The following is a 26,549-nucleotide window of genomic DNA, read 5'->3' as shown; positions in this document are numbered from 1 at the left end:
CCCTGCCTCAGTGAAGCTCCTTTGAAATATCTAAGTCTGCTCATCACACCTGTAAATAAGACACCCATTTTGTCCATGGGTCCCATGGGAAAGCTCAGTGAAAGAAAATTGAGTCAGGCCTTTGTTAAACATAAGGCTGTAAGTCATTCCCTACTCCTTAGTGGGAAATGTGAAGTACACAAGTAGTCCCCTCCGATACTGAGGACTTTCACAGACCCAAGAAAGGTAAGCAGCCTATTGAGACAAATCTAAGTCATTTTAAATAAAACCATAGCAGGCTCTAGACAAGAATAACAAGCTCTATTCTCTCCACTCCCCTAGTCCCTCATGGATGGATGTTCAGTAGGGAGGACAGGAAAGGAGTGAGAAAGTATAAAGGGCCAGGTGGGGATTGTGGGCCAAGGTATTAAGGCACCCCCATAAACGTGTAAAGGAGGAAGAAACACAGCTGTGCAGATAGGCCCCAGGGGAAGTGTGTGGAAAAGTCCCTTGGAACTAGCAGCACTAGCTTCAACTCCATGAGAAAGGAACCGTGCAACGTTACTACCTCCACCCTGCCATACCCCGTGCCTTGTGTCAGCAGCTGAGAGGGAGAGCCAACCCGATCCATATTGGCAGGCCAGCATCACCCCGGCACAACCAACCAGAACTACCACTGCTCACACCGCCAGGTCAACGTGCTGCCGAAGGGCAGAGAGTCCCAGGGGACCAAGCCCATCAGCAAGCACCAGGCTGTGCTCCTGTCCAGGGCAACTAGGGTTGGAGATGGAGGGAGAGCTGGCCCATACAATCCTGCCGGGTGTGGGCACACACATTGACAATCTAACTGAGACGACCGTTTCTTGCTGCCATCCCCAAAAGCAAGTAGCCCATCTCGGGCAGCGGGCTCTTTCCTGTCTGCTTGAACAAAAGTGACAGCACGTCTTTTGGATTTAAATGGGTCCCCAAACCTTCCCTGCCCGACTACAGGTCTCACCTCTTCATTGGTTTGGGCGAGCACTCCCTCTCCAGGTTGGAGGACGTGTGTTTCACATGCATGGCGTTGTAGGCCGTGTGCGTGTAGTCGTTCTCGTCGCTGTAGTCAGGGCCCAGCAACGTCCGCGCCCACGTGCCCATGTCGTAGGGTGGGAGCGTGCCTCCAAACTCCGAGGGCAGGGACTCAGGGTGGATGAGCTGGTGAAGGCTGTTCAGATTGTTTCCATGGAGGAAGATCTGCGGGGAAGCAACAACCAACAATCTGAGCATTGAGGCCTCCCTTGAACCAAACCTCACAATATGGCCTTCGGGAGGGACCAGTCCACTGCTTGACCCTGAAGAGAATACTTATTGTGATGTGGCGGATCAGGATCCCCCAGACTTGGGAGGCAAGCTAGACCCCTCTTCTCAGTTTGACAGCTCTTTCCCCTGTGTCTTGAAATACCAAAAAGCCTTCTCCAGATCCCACAGCTCCCACCAAATACTGCCTCGCAACCCTGCCCAATCTCCTTGGATGGGATTTATGCACTGGCTGCCTTCACTTCCTCTCCAACAACTCTCTCTTTGATCCTCTACGGTCAGATTTTTCACCCCACCACCACCACCACTTCACTGAGATGCGACTCACTCCTCTCCTTGACCTCTTGGCTGCCATCAACATCCCCCTCTTGGAATGCCGTCCATCAACTGTACTTACTGCTGTGCTTACAGCACTTACTGTACACAGAGCATTCTCCTAAGCACTTGGGAGAGTATAAAAGAACAGAGTCGGTAGACACGTTCCCTGTCCGCATGGGCTGAACATAAAATGGTGAGTGGCCCTGCGTAGGCCTCCAATAAATACCAGAGCTATGGCACAAAATTCCTGCAGTGTGGTTTCCATACCCCAAGCTGGGTTTGGGGACAGAATTCCTCCTTTGCTCCTGAGCCAGTCTGGGCTCTGTGACATCCCACAGGGCTGGCCAGCCACCAACAGCTGCCTCTCCATTCCAGGCTGGCTGCTGGGTTGGGGGCTGTGCTACTCTTGTGCTGGGGGCCCTGTATTCTCTGTTCCCAGCCATTTCCTCTGCACCTCCCCAGAGCCCCATCAGCTCGTCCTTCCCAGGGATCGGGAGGGAGCCGCCCTCAGGAAAAAGCCTCTCCCCGTATGCCCCCGTCTCTGTCTTGGCGGGGCTGTGGTCAGAACACCAACAAGAAGCCCGGCTGGGAGCGAACCCCCGCTCTTTGAATGGCCCATGAACAGAGGTTCGAACCACTAGCTCTCACTCCTGCAAACATTTATGCAAAAATAGGCATCAGCTTATTTGCAAACCATCCCAGTTTCTCGAGTTTGTGACTGTTTCTCAGAAAACAACCTAGTCCTGCTGAATTATTGATTACATCCAGGACTTTTACAAAATCCAGCTGAGACTCCAGCAGTCTCTAAGAGGGATAACAGAAAAAAGTGTGTGTGTGTGTGTGTGTGTGTGTGTGTGTGTGTGTGTTGTAAAAGAGAGAGGGAAGGGTAGCGGGGAAAGAATGATGATGAGAGACACAGAGGCAGGACCCACTATTGAGATTATTAGCTTCATATAAAGTTCATTTTTCTTTACCCTTTTCCGTGTCTTGTCTTTGAGGAAAGGCTTGATTAGTGTGTACAGGGCATGGATGTACCAGGGCTGGTTGACAAAATGGACGCCTCCAAAGCGAGCGGGAAAGCTGTCCTGTGGGGAAAAGGGAGAAATAGAGACCAATAAACAGACACGCCGGGTTGGGCAGACAGGCGGACAGGCAGTTAGCCAGCGGGACCACAGCCCAACAAACCCGCCTGCTTTTTAATCAGTGGTTTAGGCCCTAATGGCACTTATCTCTCCCCCACCCCACCCCCATTAGGCTAGACCTCCCTCCCTCCTTCCCCCTCTTACCGCCAACCTCCCGCGGCCCTCCCTCCCCAAGCCTGCTTTGGGGGATTCCTCAGATTGAAAGAGAAGGATGAATAGAGCTGCGGGCTGCCTCTATTGCCTTGGCCCTTAGTCTCTCCCTCCCCTGGACGAGGAGGGTCTGAGTCTAATTTTTCTTTGTCTTATGTATCCAAGCTCTTGGTTCCCACACATAACATCTCCCTTCACCCCCACCTCCTCCAGCCCCGGCCCCACATTATCATGACAATGGGTGGACTTTCCAGCTGAGGAAGCACAGTGTTGGAGAACGTTGCTGTGGGGGAGGGGGGGCCATGGGGAGGGGGAGGTTGGAAATGCTGATGAGGGAAGGTGCAGTGACAGGGACATGTGACAGCACCATGGAAACCACCCAAGCCGAGGGTCTGCTGCCAGGGTGGGAAGGGGCGGATCGGCATTCAGTTTGTGGACACCAAACACCTAGACAGGTGATGGCAGCAGCTTAATAATAATAATAATGGCATTTATTAAGCACTTACTATGTGCAAAGCACTGTTCTAAGCGCTGGGGAGGTTACAAGATTATCAGGTTGTCCCTCATGGGGCTCACAGTCTCAATCCCCATTTTACAGATGAGGTAACCGAGGCCCAGAGAAGTGAAGTGACTTGCCCAAAGTCACACAGCTGACAAGTGGCGGAGCCGGGATTTGAACCCATGACCTCTGACTCCAAAGCCCGGGCTCTTTCCTACTGAGCCACGCTGCTTCCCTCCCCGGCAGGATGGCTGGCCCGTCCACATCCCCAGAGCCTTGGAGGCATCTGTAAAAACGGTCTGGGCTGGGGGCGTTGAGTTTACTGGGATACTGGCCAGTTCCAGCCACCCCATAATTGCTGCAGGTGTGTCAGTTCCCCACTCCATCCTCCACCGTTCCCAGTGGCTTTTCTGGCCCCTCCCTGCTGTGTCTCCTCCCTTTGTCACATCTCTGTCCTGGGTCTCCCACTGCTGCTCCCTGTCTCTGTACTCCAGGAGGCTGGCTTCTCCCTCTCCTGCATCCCACTGCTCTTTGAATAGGCTCACAGCTCCAACATCATCATCATCATCAATCGTATTTACTGAGCGCTTACTATGTGCAGAGCACTGTACTAAGCGCTTGGGAAGTACAAATTGGCAACATATAGAGACAGTCCCTACCCAACAGTGGGCTCACAGTCTAAAAGGGGGAACCATCACAAAGTTGGGGATAAGCCCCGGGGAAAACAGGGCAGCTTCTCCGGCTGGGCCGGCCAGCCCCAAGCCCCTAGTCAGCCCTAGGTCCGATTGCGGTCCCCTGGAGTTCTCCAGACAGAGTGAACCAGCACCAGGATGGAGGCCCCAACACCGCAGCTCACGAGACATAGTGGGGTTAAGAGCAGGGCAGGCACCTGCCACCCGCATGCTACTTTCTGAGGGCCCTTCAGGAACCAGGTTATAAGACATTAGGGAGGCACCATGGCCTAGTGAAAAGAGCTCAGGCCTGGGACTTAGAGAGGATTTGGGTTCTAATCCTGGATGTCACATGCCTGCTGTGAGATAATAATAATAATAATGATAATAATGACATTTATTAAGCGCTTACTATGTGCAAAGCACTGTTCTAAGCCCTGGGGAGGTTACAAGGTGATCAGGTTGTCCCACGTGGGGCTCACAGTCCTAATCCCCATTTTTACAGATGAGGTAACTGAGGCCCAGAGAAGCTAAGTGACTTGCCCAAAGTCACACAGCTGACAAGTGGTGGAGCCGGGATTTGAACCCACGACCTCTGACTCCAAAGCCCGGGCTCTTTTCCATTGAGCCACGCTACTCGACTTCTCCTTGCCTCAGTTTCCTCATCTGTAAAATGGGGATTCATTTCCTCTCCCTGTTAGTCTGTGAGTCCCATGTGGGCACAGATTGGGTCTAACTTTATTAGAGAAGCAGCCTGGCTTTGTGGCAAGAGCATGGGCTTGGGAGTCGGAGGATGTGGGTTCTAATCCCAGCTCCACCACTTGTCTGCTGTGAAACCTTGGGCAAGCCACTTCACTTCTCTGTGTCTCAGTTACCTCATCTATAAAATGGGGATTAAGACTGTGAGCCCCATGTGGGACAACCTGATTACTTTGTATCTTCCTGAGTACTTAGAACAGTGCTTGGCACATAGTAAGCAGTTAACAAATACCATTATTATTATATCTCGTACCTACGCCAGGAACTTAATACAGTGCTTGGCACAAAATAAATACCATAATTATTAGGAAGCTCAAGGCACTTACAACCTAACTGGAAGGTGGACAAGCCCCTTAACCTCTCTGTGTCTCAGTTTCCTCATCTGTAAAATGGGGATACCTGCTGTCCTGCCCCTAGGGACAGGGATGGAGACTATCTGATCTGATGATCTTGTACCACTGCGAGTGCTTGGCGCAAGACTCTGCACGTAGTAAACCCTTGACAAATACCATCATTATCATTGCTAATATAATTAATGAATAACTTAATTAGGAGAAAAGAACTTCAAACCCCAAAGTGAGTGCAAATGCTAAAATCAGATGCTTAACACACTTTTCATTTAACCATTTTAAAACTACTGTAATTTCCCATTCTGAGCCGTGCTGAAAATTCTCATTTCCTGCCCACAACAGGCTCACAGGGTGGGGGAGAGACAGACATAAATACAAGTAAACAGGCATCAATCTAAATAAATAGAATTGTAGATATATGCGTATACACATATATCCATAGGTGCTGTCAGGTGGGGAAAGGGAGAAAGAGCAAAAGGAGCGAGTTGGTGATGCAGAAGGGGTCATTGTCCCATGTCGCCCGAGGGAGTCTAGGAAAAGCTGGGAACTGTGGAACTTCTGCTGGCTGCCAGTTCCTGTCCATTCCTCCTTCATAAGTTCATTGTCTCTATTCTTTTCTTAAACTTCTCTTTCGTTCATTCAATCCTATTTATTGAGTGCTTACTGTGTGCAGAGCACTGTATTAAGTGCTTAGCTCTGTACTAGGCGCTTTTGCATCGAACCATCTTGCAATGGCTCGGGGAGAAGGGGGCCAGGGATGGTCCAGATGGCTGGAAGCTGGAGGCAGAGCCCAGCTCTATATGTTGCCAATTTGTGCTTCCCAAGCGCTTAGTACAGTGCTCTGCACATAGTAAGCGCTCAATAAATACGATTGATTGATTGATATATAAATATATATATATGTTTGTACAGATTTATTACTCTATTTTACTTGTACATATTTACTATTCTATTTATTTTATTTTGTTAATATCTGTTGTTTTGTTGTCTGTCTCCCCCTTCTAGACTGTGAGCCCGCTATTGGGTAGGGACCGTCTCTCTATTTTACCAACTTGTACTTCCCAAGCGCTTAGTACAGTGCTCTGCACACAGTAAGTGCTCAATAAATACAATTGAATTAATATATATGTATGTGTGTGTGTGTATACACATATATCTACAATTCTATTTATTTAGATTAATGCCTGTTTACTTGTATTTATGTCTGTCTCTCCCCCACCCCGTGAGCCTGTTGTGGGCAGGGACTGTCTCTCCTTCTTGCTCAGTACAAGTGTCAAGTGCTCAGTACAGTGTTCTGCATACAGTAAACACTCAATAAATACGATCGAATGAATGACCAAAGATGGCAGCAGGAGGGCAAGGGACTGCTCACACCCCACTCCTGGATCCTGGAACAGTGCTTTGCACATAGTAAGCACTTAATAAATACCATTATTATTATTATTATTATCCTAGAGAGTGGGCTTTACCTGCTTCTGCTGTAGACCCATCAATCCCTGGTATTTACTGAGTGTTTACTGTGCACAGCACTGTACTAAGTGCTTGGGAGAGCACAATACAATAGATGGAATTTTTGTCTCCCCCATAGTCTGTAAACTCCCTGTGAGCAAGTACCATATCTTCCTACATAATTGTATTGTACTTCCCCAAGAGTTTAGTACAATGCTCTACTTGCAATAACTGCTCAACAGATACCATTGATTGGTTGAATAGAGTTGCTAGACAGGATACCTGCCCTCAAAGAGTTTACAGTCTAGATTTGGTTGCAACCAGAAGACCAAGGACCTCTTCAGGTGCTGCTCCTCCCCAGGTCTCTCCATGGCCAAGGGATTCACACTCATGAGATGTGTCCCCCAGGTGAAGGTTGGGGAAGGGCGGGGGGGGTGTGTGTCCGCCAGCCATTACGGCTCTGACAGACCACCCGAGCTTCAATCACTTCCTGTCCCTCCAGCAACAATGGGGTGGTGTCCTTTAAGTTCCTTTTAGGAAGGGAACGTGTCTACCACATCTGTTGTACTATACCCTCCCAAGCGTTTAGTCCAGTGGTTTGCACACAGTAAACCAAAGCAGCAAAGCTGGAAGCAGTGTAGCTTCGTGGATAGAGCAAGGGCCTGAGATTCAGAAGGACTTGGGTTCTAATCCTGGTTCTGCCATATGTCTGCTGTGTGACCTTGGGCAACTCACTTGGCATCTCTGGGCCTGTCACCTCATCGGTAAAATGGGGATTAAGGGTGTGAGCCCCATGTGGGACAGGGGCTATGTCCAACCTGGTTAACTTGAATCTACCCCAGCATTTAAATCAGTGCCTGGCACATAGTAAGTGCTTAAGAAGTACCATAATTATTATTACTGAACCCTCAAAATATATCATTAATTGACTGATGTTGTATGTTGGCCCACGGGCCTGCTTGGACAAAGCCACAATTTGACTCCTGGCGCGCTTCCCCCACATCGTCCACCCACACAGTGTACGCTGACACCCTAGGGCTCCACAGCTAGGCCCAGGCCGGGCCCTGGCTGGGAATGCCCCAACAAATTCCAAGGAAACACTTTCTTGTCAACCGAAAGGGATAGGGAGACTGACCTATGGTACCCGACAGCATTTTCCAAAAGACACGGCACCACCACCACTACAATATGTTTGAAAATAAACATCTTTCATGTCTCATTAGAGCACACACTCTCAGAGGGACCACGCACTAATTGTATTAGCTCAAAACAGGACATTTATGCTAAGCTGACTGCACCCATTAAACTCCCACTTCAACTCAGTGGCCTGAGAAATCATCTGATCTCTTCAGGTAAATGTCTTTAAATCCAGAACTTCCAAATGTGCTTTTTCTGGAAAGTACAACGAGGAATCCCTCATTCACATGCTATTTGACCATTTCCCTTCTTCTCCAGCCACGAGGGGCATGAAGACTTTAGGATTAACTGATAGCTAGTGTCTAATCCTTTCCTCCCCTCACCTTCTCCAGGCCCAGGGTGGGAGAAAATGTATCAGTAGAGGCCAAAGAAAAAATCTGCATACGCATTTGTCATACTTCAAGGAACGTTGATATCAATGAGCCAATGGCATTTTCTTGAGCGTGTAATCAGTGTCAGGCACCGTACTAAACTCTTAGGAGAGTAAGGCAGAAACAGACACAGAACCCCTGCTCTCAAGCCGTTTATTTATGATTTTTTGCTGCAGCCCTTCCTTTCTTCCTGATTTTATGTCGTTTACATTTTTATCTGTCCCCTTCCCCAACCCCAGGGAGTCTGCTTTCATGATCCTTGAACCTGCCCTTTCTGTCTTCTAGGCTAAAAGGGCAGGCTACCCACCATCCATCCAATCAATCAATCCCAGCATTGGGATCCCGGTTGCAGGGCTAGCAGGCTGCTTTCTAACCTCAGCTCCTCCTAAGCTGGGCTGGGCTTGACTGGACTCCATGAGAGAGTGGTGTGGGCAAATTTATTTATTTATTTTACTTATACATATTTATTCTATTTATTTTATTTTGTTAATATGTCTTGTTTTGTTGTCTGTCTCCCCCTTCTAGACTGTGAGCCCACTGTTGGGTTGGGAGCGTCTCCATATGCTGCCAACTTGTACTTCCCAAGCGCTTAGTACAGTGCTCTGCACACAGTAAGCACTCAATAAAGACGATTGAATTGATGAATGAATGAATGAAATGGGCCGTGACTGTGACAAGCCTTTGGGAATATTATCTTGTTGGGTCCTGCGCCATTCTAAGATAGACTTGCCATCTTCTATGTGGCGAGCCTCTCATTCCCGGTGTCGCTCAGACAGAGACACTGAAGAGGAGTCAGAGGTTGTGGGTTCTAATCCTGGTTTCGCCATTTGTCTGCTGAGTGACCTTGGGAAAGTCACTTAACTTCTCTGTGCCTCAGTTACCTCAATCCGTAAAACGGGGATTGAGGCTGTGAGCCCCACGTGGGACAATCTGATTACCTTGTATTTACCCCAGCGCTTAGAACACTGCTTGGCACATAGTAAGCGCTTAACAAATACCACAATTGCTACTGTGGACCAGCTGGGTGGTCAGGCTCAGAATGGAAAGGTGGAATATGGGGACAGCTCGACGGATGCACCCTTTAGTAGAATAATAAGAAATGTGACATTTATTCAGTGCTTACTGTGTGCCAAGCACTGTACTAAGTGCTGGGGTAAACACCTGATAATCAGGCCGGACACAGTCCCTGTCCCACGTACAGGATGCTCGATGGCGGAAAGAGGAAAATCTCCTTTATAAACTGCAGATCCCTACCCAGTCACAACATCACTGAAGAAAGCTATCAATGCTTTACCCTGAGCGGGATACAATAATCCTAAGCAAATGAAAGAACATAGCCACACTCAGTATAGAGCAACAATAACTCGCCTGTACCCAGAACTGTTGTATCACAAAGTAGATCCTTGTTAAATCAAAGCGCAACAAACCAGAAAAATCAAACTTCAAATTGGGTGGATTATCTGATTTTGTAATTAAAGAACCATAGAGCAACTAGCTGGAAGGGGAGGAACAGTTGCTTGAAATTATGTGCTATCTTAGATAGGAGCAATATCGACTTATTGGAAGTTTCCTGTGCCAATTGATCTATACCCACTTTTCTAATTACTTCCCTTATATTTCAATTAATTGCTTGCAAGAGACTTTCCCCGTCTAGGCCCTCATTTCCTCTTCTCCCACTCCCTTCTGCATCGCCCTTACACTTGGAGTTGCACCCTTAATTCACCCCTTTATCTCCCCCACTAGACTGTAAACTCATTGTGGGCAGGGAACGTGCCTACCATCTCTGTTGTACTGTACTCTCCCAAGAGCTTAGTACAGTGCTTTGCACACAGTAAGTGCTCAATAAATACCACTGATTGACTGCATTGTGTCGTTCCCCTGTGATATTGCTGAAACCTACACTTTTCCCAATGGCAGGACCGTCCAAATCCAGCAGAAACACAAAGGCAAATGGGGTCACCTGTCTTACGCCAACCTGGACGAGGGGTCCCATGGTTCAAACCTGGGGCAGCGACTGGCTCGCGGTCCAGTCCTGGGGATCAAGCGCTGCCTAGATGTGAGCAGAGAGAGGCTTCGGAGCCACCTCGGGACCTTTCCAGCCTGGCCCAATTTACATCGGGCTCTGAGCACAAAGCCAGCACCAGTCTGAATGCCTGCATCAGAGCTTCCCTTAAAACCAGCAACACCTTTCACACCCCCATCAGGTCTCTGTCAATGACTCAGTTTCTTGTTTCTACAAGATGGCAGCACCTCCCTGCTGCTTGAGGAGGAACATTAACTTCCAGTCGTTGGCACCCCCGGGAATGACTTTGCTTTCCGTGTGTGCTAAGGGCAGACAGAACCTGTGTCCCTTCTGGGGGAATTCTACTAGGCCCACATTGCTCATCAGGGTGGTCCCTGAAGGCCCCCAGGATCGATCAAACAGTGGTATTTATTTTATTATGGCATTTATTAAGCGCTTACTATGTGCAAAGCACTGTTCTTATTGAGCACTTACGTGCAGAGCACTGTAAGCAGGACATGGGACATCACACACTGCACTGGGCTCATGGCGAAAAATAATGACATCGTATGGAATGTTTTGCTGGTATTCATCTAAACCTACAGCCTGTTTCTGAGGGAAGACTGTGAGCCCTGTGTGGGACAGAGACTGTGCATACGACCTGATTAACTTGTGTCTTCCCCAGTGCTAAGAACAGTGCATAACACACAGCAAGCACTTCACAAATATCACAGTTGTTATTATTATTCTGCCCCGATCTGCCGCCTGTCTCCAGGGTCCCCATGGTCTCCTCCCAGGGCCCGGGGGGGGGGCTGCTTCCGAACCACAGAGCTGGGTGGCAGGAGCCGAGGCAGGCGGAGCCCAGAGCACTTGACACAAGAATTCTAGCCACAAAGGGCCCAGTGCTCTACCCGTACTGCAAAGGGAACAGACCAGCTGGAAATCAGAAGGATAAGTCCTCTTTGTTCTGCTCTTAAAATGACCGAGCAAGCCAGTGGAGGCTTCTTGCAGGCTGGGCCAGCTCTGCTTTCCCTTTGCCATGGGGTTTTCCTAAATCACCACTCCTCACTGGGTCCTGCCATCACCTGTGTGGTCTAATGAAAGGGGTTATAAAGTTCGGGCTCTGTCTGCCTCCTAGTCACCCTTCCATGGAGAGGCTGCTTATCTCTCTGATCCAGTAATTGCTGGTGGGGCCTTTTAACCTGCTTCTCCATTTGCCTACAACTGAGAGAGAGAGAGAGACAGAGGAGGAGGGGAAGAGGGGGCACCCGCAGGTGCAACCCACCCAGAGCAGCGCTATTTGTCTTGAGGCATGTCTACCCAAGCCCAGGACTTTTGCACTCCCCTGCAGTATTCGGGCCCAAAGACTGTGTGGTCTCATGGAAATTGCACGGAACTGGGAGCAGGACATCTGGGTTCTAATCCCAATTAGGCCAGGGGCCAACTTCCCTGCCTCCTGCCTCTCCTGACCCCAGACTATACTTCACTCTGCTGCCGGATCATTTTCCTACAAAACTGTTCGGACTGCGTTTCCCCACTCCTCAAGAACTTCCAGTCATTGCCCTTCCACTTTTCCATCAAAGAGAAACTCCTTACCATACGCTTTAAAGCACTCAATCATCTTGCCCTCTCTTACCTCACCTCCCTGATTCCCTACTACAACTCAGCTCTCACACTTGGCTCCTCTAAGGCCAACTGCTCGCTTGCACCTCCAGCTCTATCTCGCCACTGATGCCTCACCCCCAGCCTGCCTCTGGCCTGGAATGTCCTCCCTCTTTACAGCCTACAGACGATCGCTTTCCCAATATAAATATATACTGCATTAAACTTGTATTATAATTTATATTAATATAAACATCCATAGTTTATATTAATACATGTCTCCCCATCTAGACTGTAAGCTCACTGTGGGCAGGGAACGTGTCTAACCACTCTGTTATACTGTACTCTCCCAAGCATTTAGTACAGTGCTCTGCACCCAGTAAGCACTCAATAAATACCATCGATTGCTTCCAATGAGGGGGTTTGCGGGTTTTCAATCAAGAACTGAGCGGTCGTCTGGGCTAGCAGGAGGTCACATTGGGCTCTAGGCATTGGGCAAGAGCACCAGAAGGGGAGAGAGGCAAGGGAGAAGCCTCAACCCGCAATCCACACATCCAACTGAGCAGCTTGTGCTGTCCACACGGGTGTAGGGTAGGGTCAGGACTTTGGGGCAATTTCAAACAGCTGTGGGGAAGGCTACTCAAGCCTGGCACCACTCCACTGCAGAGTTCCCTTGCCTTTGCTCAACCATTTCACCTTTCCAGGCCCCACTGTGCACCAGCATGATTGTAGGAATTCTCACCCCTAATGAAAACACATCAGAAAATCTCGTTGAGGGAGGAAAACACGCCAAAATAGATCCATCTCGGAGACAAATGGGGACTGGGAACTAACCCAACGCAGGAAGTGACAGGCAGGCAGTAAAATCTGGGAAACGGCATGTTTCCGTCTGCATTTAGCAAAGCAAACTCCAGTAAATTTCCAACCGCTCCTCTCTCCCGGCTGGCAGCTTATTAATATTTGATGCTTTGCCGCAAAGCTCATTTACATAATTCTGACGTCGCGTGCGGAATGAATGGCACCGACGTGGCTGCCTCCCAGGACTCTCCTCCTCCCCAATCCCGCAGGCTCTCCGGCAGACTGGGAAGCGTCATCCGGCCAGTGGGCAGCAGGGAAGGCAGGAAGCTCCTGCTCCAAAGGGGTGGCAGGTTGGCCTGGGAAGAGCTACAGCAAAATCCAATTATTCTTTTCAGTGATGCCAGAGGTCCTCCTGGGTGTCTGATGAAGACAAGACTGAACGCGGAGATCATTTAAGGGCCGCGGGCAAGATGGAACAGGAAGCGGTGGACTCTGGACTGGGAACCCGGTCAAGAGCCGTAACCGCAAACGAGTTTACGATCCTCAAAGCCGGGATGGAGCTGCTTTGATGGGTAGATGGGAGAACAGGAAGGTAAAGAGGAGGAGGCTTTTTTATCCGCCTCGGGCTTTCTGACACAGAGAATTCAAGGAAGATTGCATCTCTGGCGGAATCCCCATGTATCGCAGGCACTTTCTTTGCTGGTCAAGTAGAGTCTGCTCCTTTTGATTTCCAAGAACTTAGCTAGGAGGTGTGGTTTCCCTGGACGTGTTGGCAGTGAGCTGGGATGGATCCAACCCATCCCTCCGTGTGCTGTTAATATGTATGCATGTCCACACAAGGCTGTGGTTTCATTTGAAGATAAAGGTGCTGCTGGCGAGATTGTACTAATGCACGTGTGTGGGTGAAAAGACGGGTGAGCCACCAACACTCCCATTCCACCATGTGAGCACAGCAGCCCCTGCTACGCTGAGGTGTGAGCCCAGTGCGCCATCTGACACTGTTTTCTAACAGGTCCCTTGGTCCCTCTGCAGCCTCTGCTTGAGAAGAGATCCCTGCCATTTTAACTGCCACAAGCACTGAGAGATCGGGATTGAGGAATAAAGGGATCCGGACTGAGGCAGGAGGCTGGCCACCTTAGCAGCCTTCTGTGTTACAGACCCATCAGGGGTCGGCTGCATTTCAAAGGATATCATGTGGGGTCAGCGGGGGCTCAGTCACCAAGCCGGGCATCCCCCCCCTACAAATCTCTGACAAGTAACTGATGGAAAAATTGCAAATGATTCTAAGATAGCTTGCAGGAAACAAATGCTGTGGTTCCTGTGGTAAGGAGATCAGAACAGGGAGAGTAGGCATCCACCTAGCCCCACAAACCCAGGGTACGGGAAGCTTCTAGCTTCCATTTCAGAGCTCAAGTGGAGGTCAGGGGTGAGGAGGAGCAATGCCATGTTTTCATCAGTTCATGTCCCCAGTCTGTAATTTATTTTAAGTCTGTCTCCCCCCACAGACTGTAAGCTCCTCAAGAGCAGGGATCACCTCTACCATTTTTTTAAATGGTACTTGTGTTTTGTATAAGTCCAAACACATCACTTTAGCAATCATTCTACAGGAGCCGGCTTTAGACATTTCTCCAATTGGCTCCTGAAAATTGCATCTTAAATCAACACGGGAATAATGGGATTACTTCCTGAACCAAGGTTCGACCCCTCTACTTTTACCCAAATTACCCCAAATTGGGCCCTCAATCAACAACAGACAAAGAATACAGCTACCATAAGGTACACAGATTTGAATTGGGGGTGTTTCCCAGGAGAGTAGCCGACCTTTCCGACACCAGAGGCAAAATGGATGGGTCGATCCTCCTTTGGATTTCCAGTTGGCGATCAAGAAACCTTCCCCCAGCCTCTCCCTGCACTGTCCCTCCTGCCCTGCTTCAAACTTCTCCCCCTACTGAGGGTTTTTAAACCATAATTCCAATTTTCCTAGGTTTCCATGCCCTTTACCCACCACCCAAGTCCCCAGTGCTAGTGCCATAAAGGAGGACACTGTTGTAAAACTGAAAACAACACGAGCACAGGTAAAACACCATGTCTATTAAGAATTGCTGTGTCGTTTGCCTCCATGTGAAACATCTCTAATCTATAAGCTAACTGTGGGCAGGGAGCGTGTCTACCAACTCTGTTGCGTTGAACTCTCCCCAAGGGTTTAATACATTGCTCTGCCCACAGTAAGCACTCAATAAAAACTTCTGATTGACTGATCTTAGGTTGAGGACTTGCTGCCTTAGCACTGTAACAATACACCTCAAACCCACTCATTAATCCTACTGGTGTGCTGGACTCCCTACCCAACACAGAGAGGGCTGGTTTCTGTCCTTGAGAAGGTTATGTTTCAAAAGAGCAAAAGCTACCACGTGGGCATATGTGTTCAGAAGATTCATATTGTTTGGAGTGCAATATACAGTAATACAACATGAATATTTTATATGACAACTCCATTACTGTACTTGAAATTATAAATATATCAGAATGCAGCTAACACCTCATTTCAGAACATTAAAATTCTTCACAAGTCTTGGCTTAGTGCAAGTATTATTATCCATTTTACAATTAGACAGAGTCAGAGAGAGAATGAACTGACTTTATCCAAGGTCACACAGGGACCAGTAGCTGAATGAGGATCAGAAGCACTTTCCAGTCCAGAACACTCGCCATTAGACCGCCCTACCAGTTCTTCAGTCACTTCGTAAGTGACTCTATTCATAAAGTCCTCTCTGGCATTCAGATAACAGCTCATATACTCTAAACGAAAAGCCATTCTGACTCCTTGCTCATGCCCTTCCTCTTGCCTGGTACTCCCTCCTGTTTCAAAACCATCAGACCACAGCTCCCCCCATTTTCAAAACCCTTCTGAAAGTCTACCTCCTCCAAGAGGCCTACCCAGATTAATCTTTCTTCTCCCCAGATTGCATCTTCTCAGTTCCCACCTCAGCACTTCTGCATCACTTCTGTGGTTAAAATCACCTGGGGCACTTCTGTACACAGCAATGTACACGGTGATCATCATCACCATCATCATTTAAGTGCTTACTATGTGTCAAGCACTGCACTAAGCACTGGGGTAGATAGAAGATAATCAGGCTGGGCACAGTCCTTGTCTCATTTGGAGTTCCCAGTCTAAGTAGGAGGGATTGGATTTAATAATATTACACTGCTACGTGAAATGTACACTTAGTGGTACATTTGCAGGGCACAATTGGTATTCAATGCAGGCTATTGATTGACCGATTAGATTCAGTAATGTTGCTCTCCAAAGACCCATCTTTGGCTGTAAAATGTCCTCCTGTCTAATCTCTGTACCAAAAATGCCCCCGAGGTGACCGTTTTTTGTTGTTCTTGTTTGTTTTTTCTAATGGTAGTTGTTAAGCACTTACTATGTGTCAAACATTGTTCAAAGCCTAGTGTAGGGGTAAGCACAAGTTAATTAGGCTGAACACGGTCCCGCATTTTTTATTTCTAGTAACTTCCTGCTCCCTGAGAAGGGTGGCCCACAGAACCCCCATCTGTGCTCCAGGAGGGGCATCTCTTTGGCCCCACCGCCAGCTGCACACAGTGCTTCCTGCTGAAAATAATAATAATGATAATGGCGTGTGGGATTTGTGAAGCCCCTTCTGTGTGCCAAGCCCCATACTGAGCACCGGGGTGGATACAAGATCAACAGGTTAGACCCAGTCCCCACCCGACCTGGGGCCCACAGTCTAAGTGGAGGGAGCCAATCTCTCCCTCCACCCTGCCTTCTTCCTACCTCCTCAGAACACGTCCCCTGGCAGGAGAAGCCAACAAGCCCTCTCTGTGTCCGATAATCGGGTCCATCAGGTCATTGATCGGTGACCACTGTCCCTGCCTGATAACCTGGTCCATTGGGTCGGAGGCCAGCGAGCCCTCTCCCAGTGTGATAACCAGGGGCCATCAGGTTGGGTCAGAGGACGGAGAGCTCTCTTCCTGTCTGATAACCAAGTCCATCGGGTCAGAGGCCGGCAAGCCCTCTCCCTGTCTGATAACCGGGTCTGTCAGGTCAAGGCTGGCAAGTGCTCTCATGGGAAACTCTCACTGTCTCTCTTGGCTCCCCCATCCTGCCTTCCAAGCAAACCTCTTAATGCGAAGCGGGCCTTTAAATCGGCGCTCTTCACCTCCAGAGTGCAGACGTGCGAGCCACAGTGAATCACTTCCCGGAAGCCCGGGCAAAACCAGCTCTCAGCATCTAGTCGACCCAGAGCCCGGAGCTTAATGCGCCGCGGGAGAGGGAGTGGGGAGGCACGCACAGGACAGTTGTTCACTTCTCAAGAGGGAGCATAATGATTCCATTAAGAACGCCTTCACCAAGCCAACCAAATTATACTGTGGCACTTCTCACAGACTGCAAGACTCCTGATCATTCCACCAGGGCTGTTTCAACAGCTCTGAGTACCCCCTTCACGGGCCCTCAGGCATTTATAAGAAGTCGGAGGAGGGTGCTTAGTGAACAGGTAATTATGCTTATATGTTGGAAGAGACTCCATGCCAGGTTTAGAGGAAAGGAGAGCTGAGCGTGGCCATTTCAGAGGCGGCTGTAAGTTGCTGGAAGCTCTCCAGTTCTCACCCCTTCCTTTATTACTGGAAATGAGGCTTAGTGGAACAACCACAGGCCTGGAAGTCAGAGGACCTGGGTTCTAATCCCGACACTGCCACTCACCTGCTGTGCGACTGGGGCAAGTCACCTCACTTCTCTGTGCTTCAGTTACTTCATCTGTAAAATGGGGACTAAATCCTACTTCCCCCTCCTTAGGCTATGAGCCCCAGGTAGGACAGGGACTATCCAAACTAATTGGCTTTTATGTACCCCAGCCTTAGAAGAGTGTGGGGCACAAAGTAAGCACTTAAATACCAAAAAAACAACAACAACAACAATAAAAAAAAGCAAAGGGCTTGTGGGAGAGACATTATTAATTGATCAGTGGCATTTCCCAAGTTCCTGAGGGTGTAGGTACTGTACTAAGCATTGGCGAGAGTACAACTGCAGCAAGATGTACATGGCTTAGTGGATAAAGAATGGGCCTGGGAGTTAGAAAGACCTGGATTCTAATCCTGGCTCTGCCACTTGCCTGCTGAGGGACCTTGGGCAAGTCACTTAACTTCTCTGGGCCTCAGTTACCTCATCTGTAAAATGAGGATTAAGACTGTGAGCTCCAAGTGGGACAGAGACTGTGTCCACTGATTAACTTGTATCTACCCTAGTGCTTAGAACAGTGCTTGACACATAGTAAGCGCTTAACAAACACTACCATCATCATCATCTTCATTTATACCCTTCCTCCCAGGGCTTGCAAAAAAATGCACAGCACAAACCGGTGCTGTTCATTCATTCATTCAATTCAATCGCATTTATTGAGCGCTTCCAACACTGAGACTCGGAGAAGACACCAATTTCTAACTTGAGCTTCCTGCCCTGTTTAGTGACTGCCCATTTCCCCATCAGCAACAAATCCACCAGTGTTATTTATTTGAATGCTTACTGTATATAGAAAGCTGTACTAAGCATCTGAGAGAGTTCCTCACGAGAGAGTTGGTAAGGACAATCCTTGCCCACAAAGAGCTGAGAGCCCACCTTTTGGCACTGTGCAGGTAAATCCAGGGCATGGGGCATGGGAGCAGAGAGAAGAGCGGTGGTAAATAATTTCCTCCAGTCCCCCACTGACCCTGACCATTACTCTTCTACGTGTCCTCACTTAGGCTTAAAAAAAATAAGATCCTGGAGATGAGGAAGATACTTTTCAATCAATCAATCGTATTTATTGAGTGCTTACTGTAGGCAGATCACTATACTAGACTGTGAGCTCCCTGTGGGCAGTGAACGTGTCAGTTGTACTCTCCCAAGGGCTTGGTAAAATGCTTTGTCCACAGTACGTGCTCAATAAATGTGATTGATTGAATGAATGAATGAATGAATGAATGAATACTAAGCTGACAGTCTAGAGGGGGAGATAGACATTAATATACCTAAATAAATTAGAGATATGTACATAAGTGCTTTGGAGCTAGGGGGTTGGGTGAATAAAGGGAGCAAGTCAGGGTGACATAGAAGGGAATGGGAGAAGAGGAAATGTCAAATACCCTGTCATTGACATGCCTGAGCCCACTGTTGGGTAGGGACCATTTCTATATGTTGCCAACTTGTACTTCCCAAGCGCTTAGTACAGTGCTCTGCACACAGTAAGCACTCAATAAATACAATTGAATGAATGAATCCGTGCCCAATCCCAGTGCTCTGCACACAGTAAGGACTTGATAAATATCATGAATTGACTGATTGATTGTCCACTCTCCTTGACTGTAAACTCCTGCACTGTAAGCTTTTTGTGGGTAAGAATTGCCTTCAATTTATGGTTTTTGTAATTGCCAAACACCCAAATTTGGTGCCATGCACAAAGCAGGAGTTCAACAAACACAGACCTACTTATAATCCATTACAGCAGGTTGATGGGCCCCGGGTGTGGGAGCTGAGAAAATGGCCCAGATTGAGGCAATTGACATCTTCCAGAAGGCCAGAGGGAAAAGATGGCATGGGAATAGTTAGTTGGCGGTATTTCAGGGAGAAAGGAAATTGGCTGTCTTTAATCCTGCCGTTATCACTGAATACACATTGCAATATGAGTCTTGCATGGGTAATGAGACCTGGAGTGGAAGCCCTGAAACCATCCCCAGAAAGAGAAGCATACCAGGCCAGTCTCAACATGGAAGGTCAATAAGCACCCAGTTAACCATTTTAATCAATCAATCAATGGTATTTATTGAGCAATTACTGTGTGCAGAGTGCTGTAGTAAGCACCTGGGAGAATATCCTATTTTGGGGATTACCTGGGATGTCCTTCTCAGTGAACTCCCACTGCCAACCCCTCGGTGGGAAAAAAAACACAAAACAGACGCAGATTCCCTACAGGTGAAAAGGTACAGTGAGAAACAGTGTGGCCTAGTAGATAGATACAGCAGGATTTTCAATGGAATTGAGACCCAGGAAGAAGGCTATGAATCAGTCAGCAAGCACAGAGAGAGGTGCAAAGCATCATTTCTGTGGAGCCATCGAGCTAGAGAGCCCACAGGCCTGGTGGCCAGTGCCGATGTTCACAGGTGAAGGCCGTTTCTGGACAGCAATTTCTGAGGGGTGTTTGACCCACATGTGGAACTGACAGGCCGGGGGGAGGGAATGTGTTGGGGAGCCTGGAAGTTCCAAATCAGTCTTTAGAGAGCTTTCCTCCTTGGCTTCTCCTCTAATCAGAGGCAATCGATCAATCCATCTTATTATTGAGCACTTTACTGCGTTCACTGTACTAAGCACTTGGAGAGTACAATATAATAGAGTCGGTAGACACAGTCCCTGCCCAAAATAAACATAGTCTAGAAAGGGAGAGAGACATTAATATAAATTAAATTAGTAAACTAAATAAATTCTACCTCACCAGTGAGGTGAGGCAGAATAATAATTTTGGTATTTGTTAAGCACTTAGCATGTGCCAGGTACTGTACTAAGTGCTGGGGTAGATATAAGCTAATCGGGGTGGGGGGACACTGTCCCTGTCCCACAGGGACGCAGTGAGAAAGTGATTTTAGGTGAGGGGGTCAAAAATCTCCCCGTTGGAGTTTGCTCAAGATAGAACAGATCCTAAGTACTAGGCAAAAGTTCCAGGGACTGGGGACCCCCAAATCCCACCTAAGGCAGGGGACACAAAAAGGAACATAATGACCCCAGCACAGGCACTAAAAGAACCTTTCTTCTCTTCACACAACTGAGCTTTACTCCAACCAAGAGGGCACAGGGCAAGGACTAGGGTCATTGACCCTTGGTCCTGAGAACAGAGAATCTTCTCTTCCTCGGACGTCCTCCCCCAACCCCACCTCTCCTGAGCCAGCACCAATGGTCAGCCCAGGAGACTGGGCCGCCCTCAGAACTGTGAGCCCCTTGAAGGACAGGGACCACGTCTATTTGTCCCACTAGTATATTTTTTTCCCAGCACTTAGTACAGTGTCTGGCACACAGGGAGCACTTAAAAAACACTGTTACTTATTATTAGGACAAACTAAGGACCGGGGACAAGGACTCCTAGTGACATCTTTTAAAAAAAAAAATTTATGGTATCTGTTAAGTGCTTATTTTGTGCCAGACACTGTACTAAGTGCTGGGGTAGATACGCTGAACAGACTGTAATCAAGGTCATAGGCCATGTCCTACATGGTCTGGGCTCTCTGGGCTCATTGTCTTAATGAGAGCTCATTGTCTTAATCCCCATTTCAAAGATGAAGTAACTGAGGCACTGAGAAGTTCAGTGACTTGCCCAAGGTCACAAAGCAGACAAGAGGCAGAGATGGGATTAGATCACAGGTTTTTCTGGCTCCCAGGCCTATGCTCTAGCCACTAGGCCATGCTGCTGAAAATCATCTCAGCTGGAGTCGGTGAGCCTAGGCCTGATGATAATTCTTAGAGAAAAAGAGACTGCAGTCTTTATTTTCTTCTGAAGAGGCAACCGTGGGTCACCTCAGGGACACACAATAAACCTCTCCCTTCCTCTACCACCTTCACCAAAAGAGGACTAAGCCTGCCCTTCATGCCCTGGGACTCCCCCCATCAAAACTGAACCTGAACATCATCATGCAGAGCTCCCACTCTTCCGTACAGATCTTAACGAAAGCCTCGGACACTGTAACAGAAGCTCTGACTCACAATTTCTTCCAAATCTTTAATGAGCCCAGAGAGCAAGGCCTTGGGGATCTCTTTACTTAACTAATGAAATTTCAGTCTGGGTTTCATTATTTGGCTTTCCAGAATCTTCTCTGCTGCTGCACACTGTTATTGCTCACCATTACACGGAATTAAATGAATATATTACTCTCTGCTCAAGAGGGCTGTGTTTCGGGCAAGTGTCCAGCTGAGTGTTTCAGTCTTTGCATGTGATGAAAGGTATTTGTCACAGGGAAGACAGCTGCAGAGAGGAGGTATGCAGGCTTTACCAAAGCTTCTCTGGATTACTGAAAACACAGGATTTTATCAATGGGGGATAAACCCACCCTCCCCAGAGGTATGCTGGTCTCTTTCTTCCTGCTTAGCACTTGCTCTCTCCTCAACATAGAGCACAGACCTCAAACATCATTGCCCTCCCATCAGGGCAACGAGCCCAGCTCACGTTTTCAGTGGTCCCATTTGTAAACTCTTCCATGGGCTTTCTAACCAGGCCAGGCCATTTAGAGCGGATCTCAGTCTCCCATGCTCGTTGTGGGCAGGGACTGCTTCTGTTTATTGTTGTATTGTACTCTTCCAAGCACATAGTACAGTGCCTTGCACACAGTAAGCTCTCAATAAATACGAATGAAAGAATGAAGTCCAGAAAAGCTTCTGCTCAAAGTAGGGGCCAGAAGTTCCTGCAGCACCCTGATTGCTGTGGGCAGGGAATGTGTCTGTTTATTGTTGTATTGTACTCTCCCAAGCACTTAGTGGAGTGGTCTGCACACAGAGAGCATTAAATAAATACGACTGAATGACTGAACATGGTGGGAAGGGGACAGAGGTCCAAAAGAGAGCAGCCGGCTGCAACCCTGAATGGCCCAGGAGCTAGAGAATGGATGACAGCAGGTTATCCAAGCAGTTGCAGTCCAGGAGGGCAGAACAGACGGCTTACATCCAAAGTGAAGCTTCCTCTCAAACAGGACAGCACACCTGGGAACTAGTGGGAGACCCCTTTGGCAGAATGATCGGGGACCCCCTAGTATTTCTGGGGTTCCTCTCAACAGCACCGTTGCAGTTATTTTATTCTTAAACTCCCATTCTCATTTTCTCCTGTGTTGTGTAATTTATCCAAAAGCAATTAGCATTTGCTCTCCTCCAATTAAGCTGCTCCTCTAGGCGGCATTAAAACCCCTCAGAAGACCTAGTTTCCCAGGAGTGTCACATGGGCTTTCACACAAGCAGCAAGGAAGGCAGCGTGGCTTGGTGGAAAGAGTATAGTTCTGATCCTTGTTCTGCCACTTGCCTGCTGTGTAACCTTGGACAAGTCACTTCACTTCTCTGTGCCTCAGTTTCCTCAACTGTAAAATGGGGATTTGCACAATTCCCTCCTCTGGTGCTAACCTTCTTCCTGTTCCTCCAATTCCCCTGTTTCCCCGCCGACCCCTAGCCCACGTCACACCTCTTGCCTGGAATGTCCTCCCTCCACAAATCCAACAGACAATTACTCTCTCCCTCTTCAAATCCTTATTGAAGGCACATCTCCTCCCAAGAGGCCTTCCCAGACTAAGCCCCACTTTTTCTCATCTCCCATTCCCTTCTGCTTCGCCCTGACTTGCTCCCTTTGCTCTTCCCTACTACACAGCATAAGCCCCACAGCACTTATGTACATACCTGTCATTTTACTTATTTGTATTGCTGTCTGCCTCCTCACATCTAGACTGTAAACTAGTTGTGGGCAGGAAATGTTACTGTTTGTTGTTGCACTCTCTCAAATGCTTAGTGCAGTGCTCTGCACAGAATAAGCACTCAAATACAACTGAATGAGTGAATGAATGAATTAAGCCTAGTAGGATTAAGGCCAGGGGAACCCTGCTGTGATTCAAATTTGTAACCCTGGTGGAAGCTGAGGATTTCAAATCCATAAGGTTAGATCACTACTAGGCGGGCTATTGAGTCTCCCCTCAGGCTGGGTCGAAGCTCCCTTTGATGAAGTTTTAAGGATTGAAGAAGGCAAATCATATCCGACAGGCCATACCACTCCCCACCTTCAAAACCTTATTAAAATCACCTCTCCCCCAAGAGGCCTTCCCTGACCAAGTCCTCATTTCCCCTCCTACCTTCTCCCTCCTGAGTTGCCCTGCACTTGTATTTATACCCTTTGTTCCCCCCGCCCTCAGCCCCACAAAACTTATGTCCACATCCATAATGTATTTATTTAGACCATCTCACCAAGACCCCATGTGTTCCACGTGAGCATGCTCACAACACACGTACCTGCAACCCTTCGATGGCCAGCTTCAGGATTGACGGGGTCAGCTTGGAGGCTTGCTTGAAGGAAAAATTGCTCCAGTCGATGATTAAAATGAACCCATTGACCTGCAGCTCCGGGTCCTCAATGAGAACTTCCAGGGACAGGAGGATGGCCCGGAGAATATCCGTGAAGGAGTTCCTGTGGCCAGAACAGACACAACGGGCTGTTAGCAATCACTTGTCCCACCGGGGCCTGCAGCAGAGGCTCCTAGGGTACACGCCGCCAACCCCAGGATTTCATCTGCCCTCTCCGTGCTGAGGAAACATCAAAGGGGCAGGGAAATGAGAGCCTGCCATTTCCCATCATTCATGAGATTGAAAGCTCTTTGTGGGCAGAGAACCTATTTTCTACCCCTATTGTACTCTCCCAGGTGCTTGGAACAATACTCTGAGCACAGTAGGAAGCACCCTAGTGGAAAGAGCACAGAAATGGAGTCAGGGGACTTGGGTGCTATTCCCGACTCCCCCACTTCATTCATTCAATTGTATTTATTGAGTGCTTACTGTGTGCAGAGCACTGAACTAAGCACTTGGGAAGTACAAATTGGAAACATAAAGAGACAGTCCCTACCCAACAACAAGATACTTCTGTAACCCTCAGCTTCCTCATTTGTAAAATGGGGATCAAATATTTGTCTCCCAACCTCCTTAGACTTTGAGTCCTGGCTGGGCCAGGGACCACATCCGATCTAATTACCCTATATCTACCTCAGTGCTTGGCACATAGGGAACACTTAACAAACACCACAATTACTCATTATATTATTATTAGGTGCTGAACAAATTCTATCTTCTATAATTTTCCTTGGTTCATCCCCCTGCTCTCTGGGAGGGGGAGAATTCACTTCCAAATGGCCCGGGCCTACTGGTTTAACAACAGGTACAGTACCTGGCACATACTAAGTACCTACTAAATACCATAATCATCATCATCATCAGGTTCTCTGAGAAAATCATTCTCTGTTACTTTACTGGACTCAGGTCTTCATCTATGGCCAAGTGGAAAGAGCATGGGCTAGGGAGTCGGAGGACCTGGGTTCTAATATCGGCTCTGATATTTACCTGCTGTGTGACCTTGGGCAAGTCACTTAACTTCTCTGTGCCTCGGTTCCCTCATCTGCAGAATGGGGATTCAATCCCTATTCTCCCTTCTACTTAGACCATATCTTGCTATTTGCCCCCACACTTAGTACAGTGCTTGGCAAATAATAAGCACTTAAATTCCACTATCATTATTATTATCATTACTACTATCCTACCATGATATTCTAGGCACCGAAGCAGGAGGCAGCTTGAGTATCCTGCTGAGCTTGACATGCTTGACCTCTGAGAAAAGACCCACTCTTACTTCCTGTTTCCATTAATTGTTTGTGGAGCAGATTGCATAGCAGGTTACAAAACTGTGGCAGTTTTGGGATGGTACTGAAGCTAAAAATAGGAGGCACCATTGCTGTTTATCACAAGGCAATTCTCAAATAATTTGGAATTCATTCATTCATTCAATTGTATTTATTGAGAGTTTACTCTGTGCAGAGCACTGTACTAAGCGCTTGGGAAGTACAAGTTGGCAACATATAGAGACTGTCCCTACCCAATAGTGGGCTCACAGTCTAGAAGGGGAAGACAGACAACAAAACAAAACATGTGGACAGGTGTCATGTTATCAGAATAAATAGAAGTAAAGCTAGATGCACATCATTAACCAAATAAATAGAATAGTAAATATGTACAAGTAAAATAAATGGAGTAATAAATCTATATAAACATATATACAGGTGCTGTGGGGAAGGGAAGGAGGTAGGGTGGTGGGATGGGGGAGGGGGAGACAAAGAGGGGGCTTAGTCTGGGAAGGCCTCCTGGAGGAGGTGAGCTCTCAGTAGGGCTTTGAAGGGAGGAAGAGAGCTAGCTTGGTGGATGTGCGGAGGGAGGGCATTCCAGGCCAGGGGGAGGACGTGGGCTGGGGGTCGACGGCAGGACAGGTGAGAATGAGGCACAGTGAGAAGGTTAGCAGCAGAGGAGCGGAGGGTGCAGGCTGGGCCATGCTGGGCAGCAGCGGCACAGGAGAGAGTCGAGGCGCGGAAGGTGGCAGTGGTAAACCACTTCCATATTTTTCCCAAGAAAACTCTATGGATACATTACCAGAACGATTGCAGATGGAGAGCCGGGTGTTCTGGGAGAGATGTGTCTGGGGTGTCGCTATGGGCTGGAAAAGACTGTATTGTATCATCTGGGTCCACTTCATTTAACTGATCCTGGACCTGTCACGAGGGTCTGCTTGGGCCCCGGGGGGGAATGAGCAATGGGTTAGCATGGGGGCACCCCCATCATTTGGTGATATTAGAACTAGGGTTCAGGGGACTGGGGGCTGTGTTTCTCTGAGGGCCAGCAGTAATAACAATAATAAAAATAATAATAATAACAATAATGGTATTTGTTAAGTGCTTACTGTGTGCTAAGCACTGTTCTAAGCACTAGGGAAGATACAAGGTAATCAGGTTGTCCCACGGGGGCCTCACAGTCTTAATCCCCATTTTACAGATGAGGTAACTGAGGCTCAGAGAATAATAATAATGATGACATTTTATTAAGCGCTTACTATGTGCAAAGCACTGTTCTAAGCGCTGGGGAGGTTACAAGGTGATCAGGTTGTCCCACGGGGGGCTCACAGTCTTAATCCCCATTTTACAGATGAGGTAACTGGGGCACAGAGAAGTTAAGTGAATTGTCCCAAGTCATACAGCTGACAATTGGTGGAGCCGGGATTTGAAGCCAAGATCTCTGACTCCAAAGCCCGGGCGCTTTCCACTGAGCCATGCTGCTTCTCTAAGTTAAGTGACTTGCCCAAAGTCACACAGCTGATAAGTGGAAAGGCCGAGATTAGAACACATGACCTCTGACTCCCAAACC

General features: G+C 48.1%; 1 protein-coding gene across 1 annotated transcript in view; it reads right to left on the bottom strand.

Moving 5' to 3' along the window:
• The window catches only part of CLVS1 (clavesin 1), a 133,644-nt gene that overhangs the window by 3,730 nt on the left and 103,365 nt on the right, over positions 1 to 26,549 (bottom strand). Inside the window, exons 4-6 of the mRNA XM_038766486.1 lie at positions 23,607 to 23,781; positions 2,568 to 2,678; positions 977 to 1,212 (exon numbers count right to left, since the gene is read on the bottom strand). Of these exons, the coding sequence (XP_038622414.1) occupies positions 977 to 1,212; positions 2,568 to 2,678; positions 23,607 to 23,781 (522 nt within the window). The remainder of the gene's footprint in view (positions 1 to 976; positions 1,213 to 2,567; positions 2,679 to 23,606; positions 23,782 to 26,549) is intronic.

The sequence above is a fragment of the Tachyglossus aculeatus genome, chromosome 25 (assembly GCF_015852505.1).
Source record: "Tachyglossus aculeatus isolate mTacAcu1 chromosome 25, mTacAcu1.pri, whole genome shotgun sequence".
Taxonomy (NCBI): domain Eukaryota; kingdom Metazoa; phylum Chordata; class Mammalia; order Monotremata; family Tachyglossidae; genus Tachyglossus; species Tachyglossus aculeatus.
Note: the sequence above shows the minus strand (reverse complement) of the source record. Positions and strands in the feature narration are given on the sequence as shown.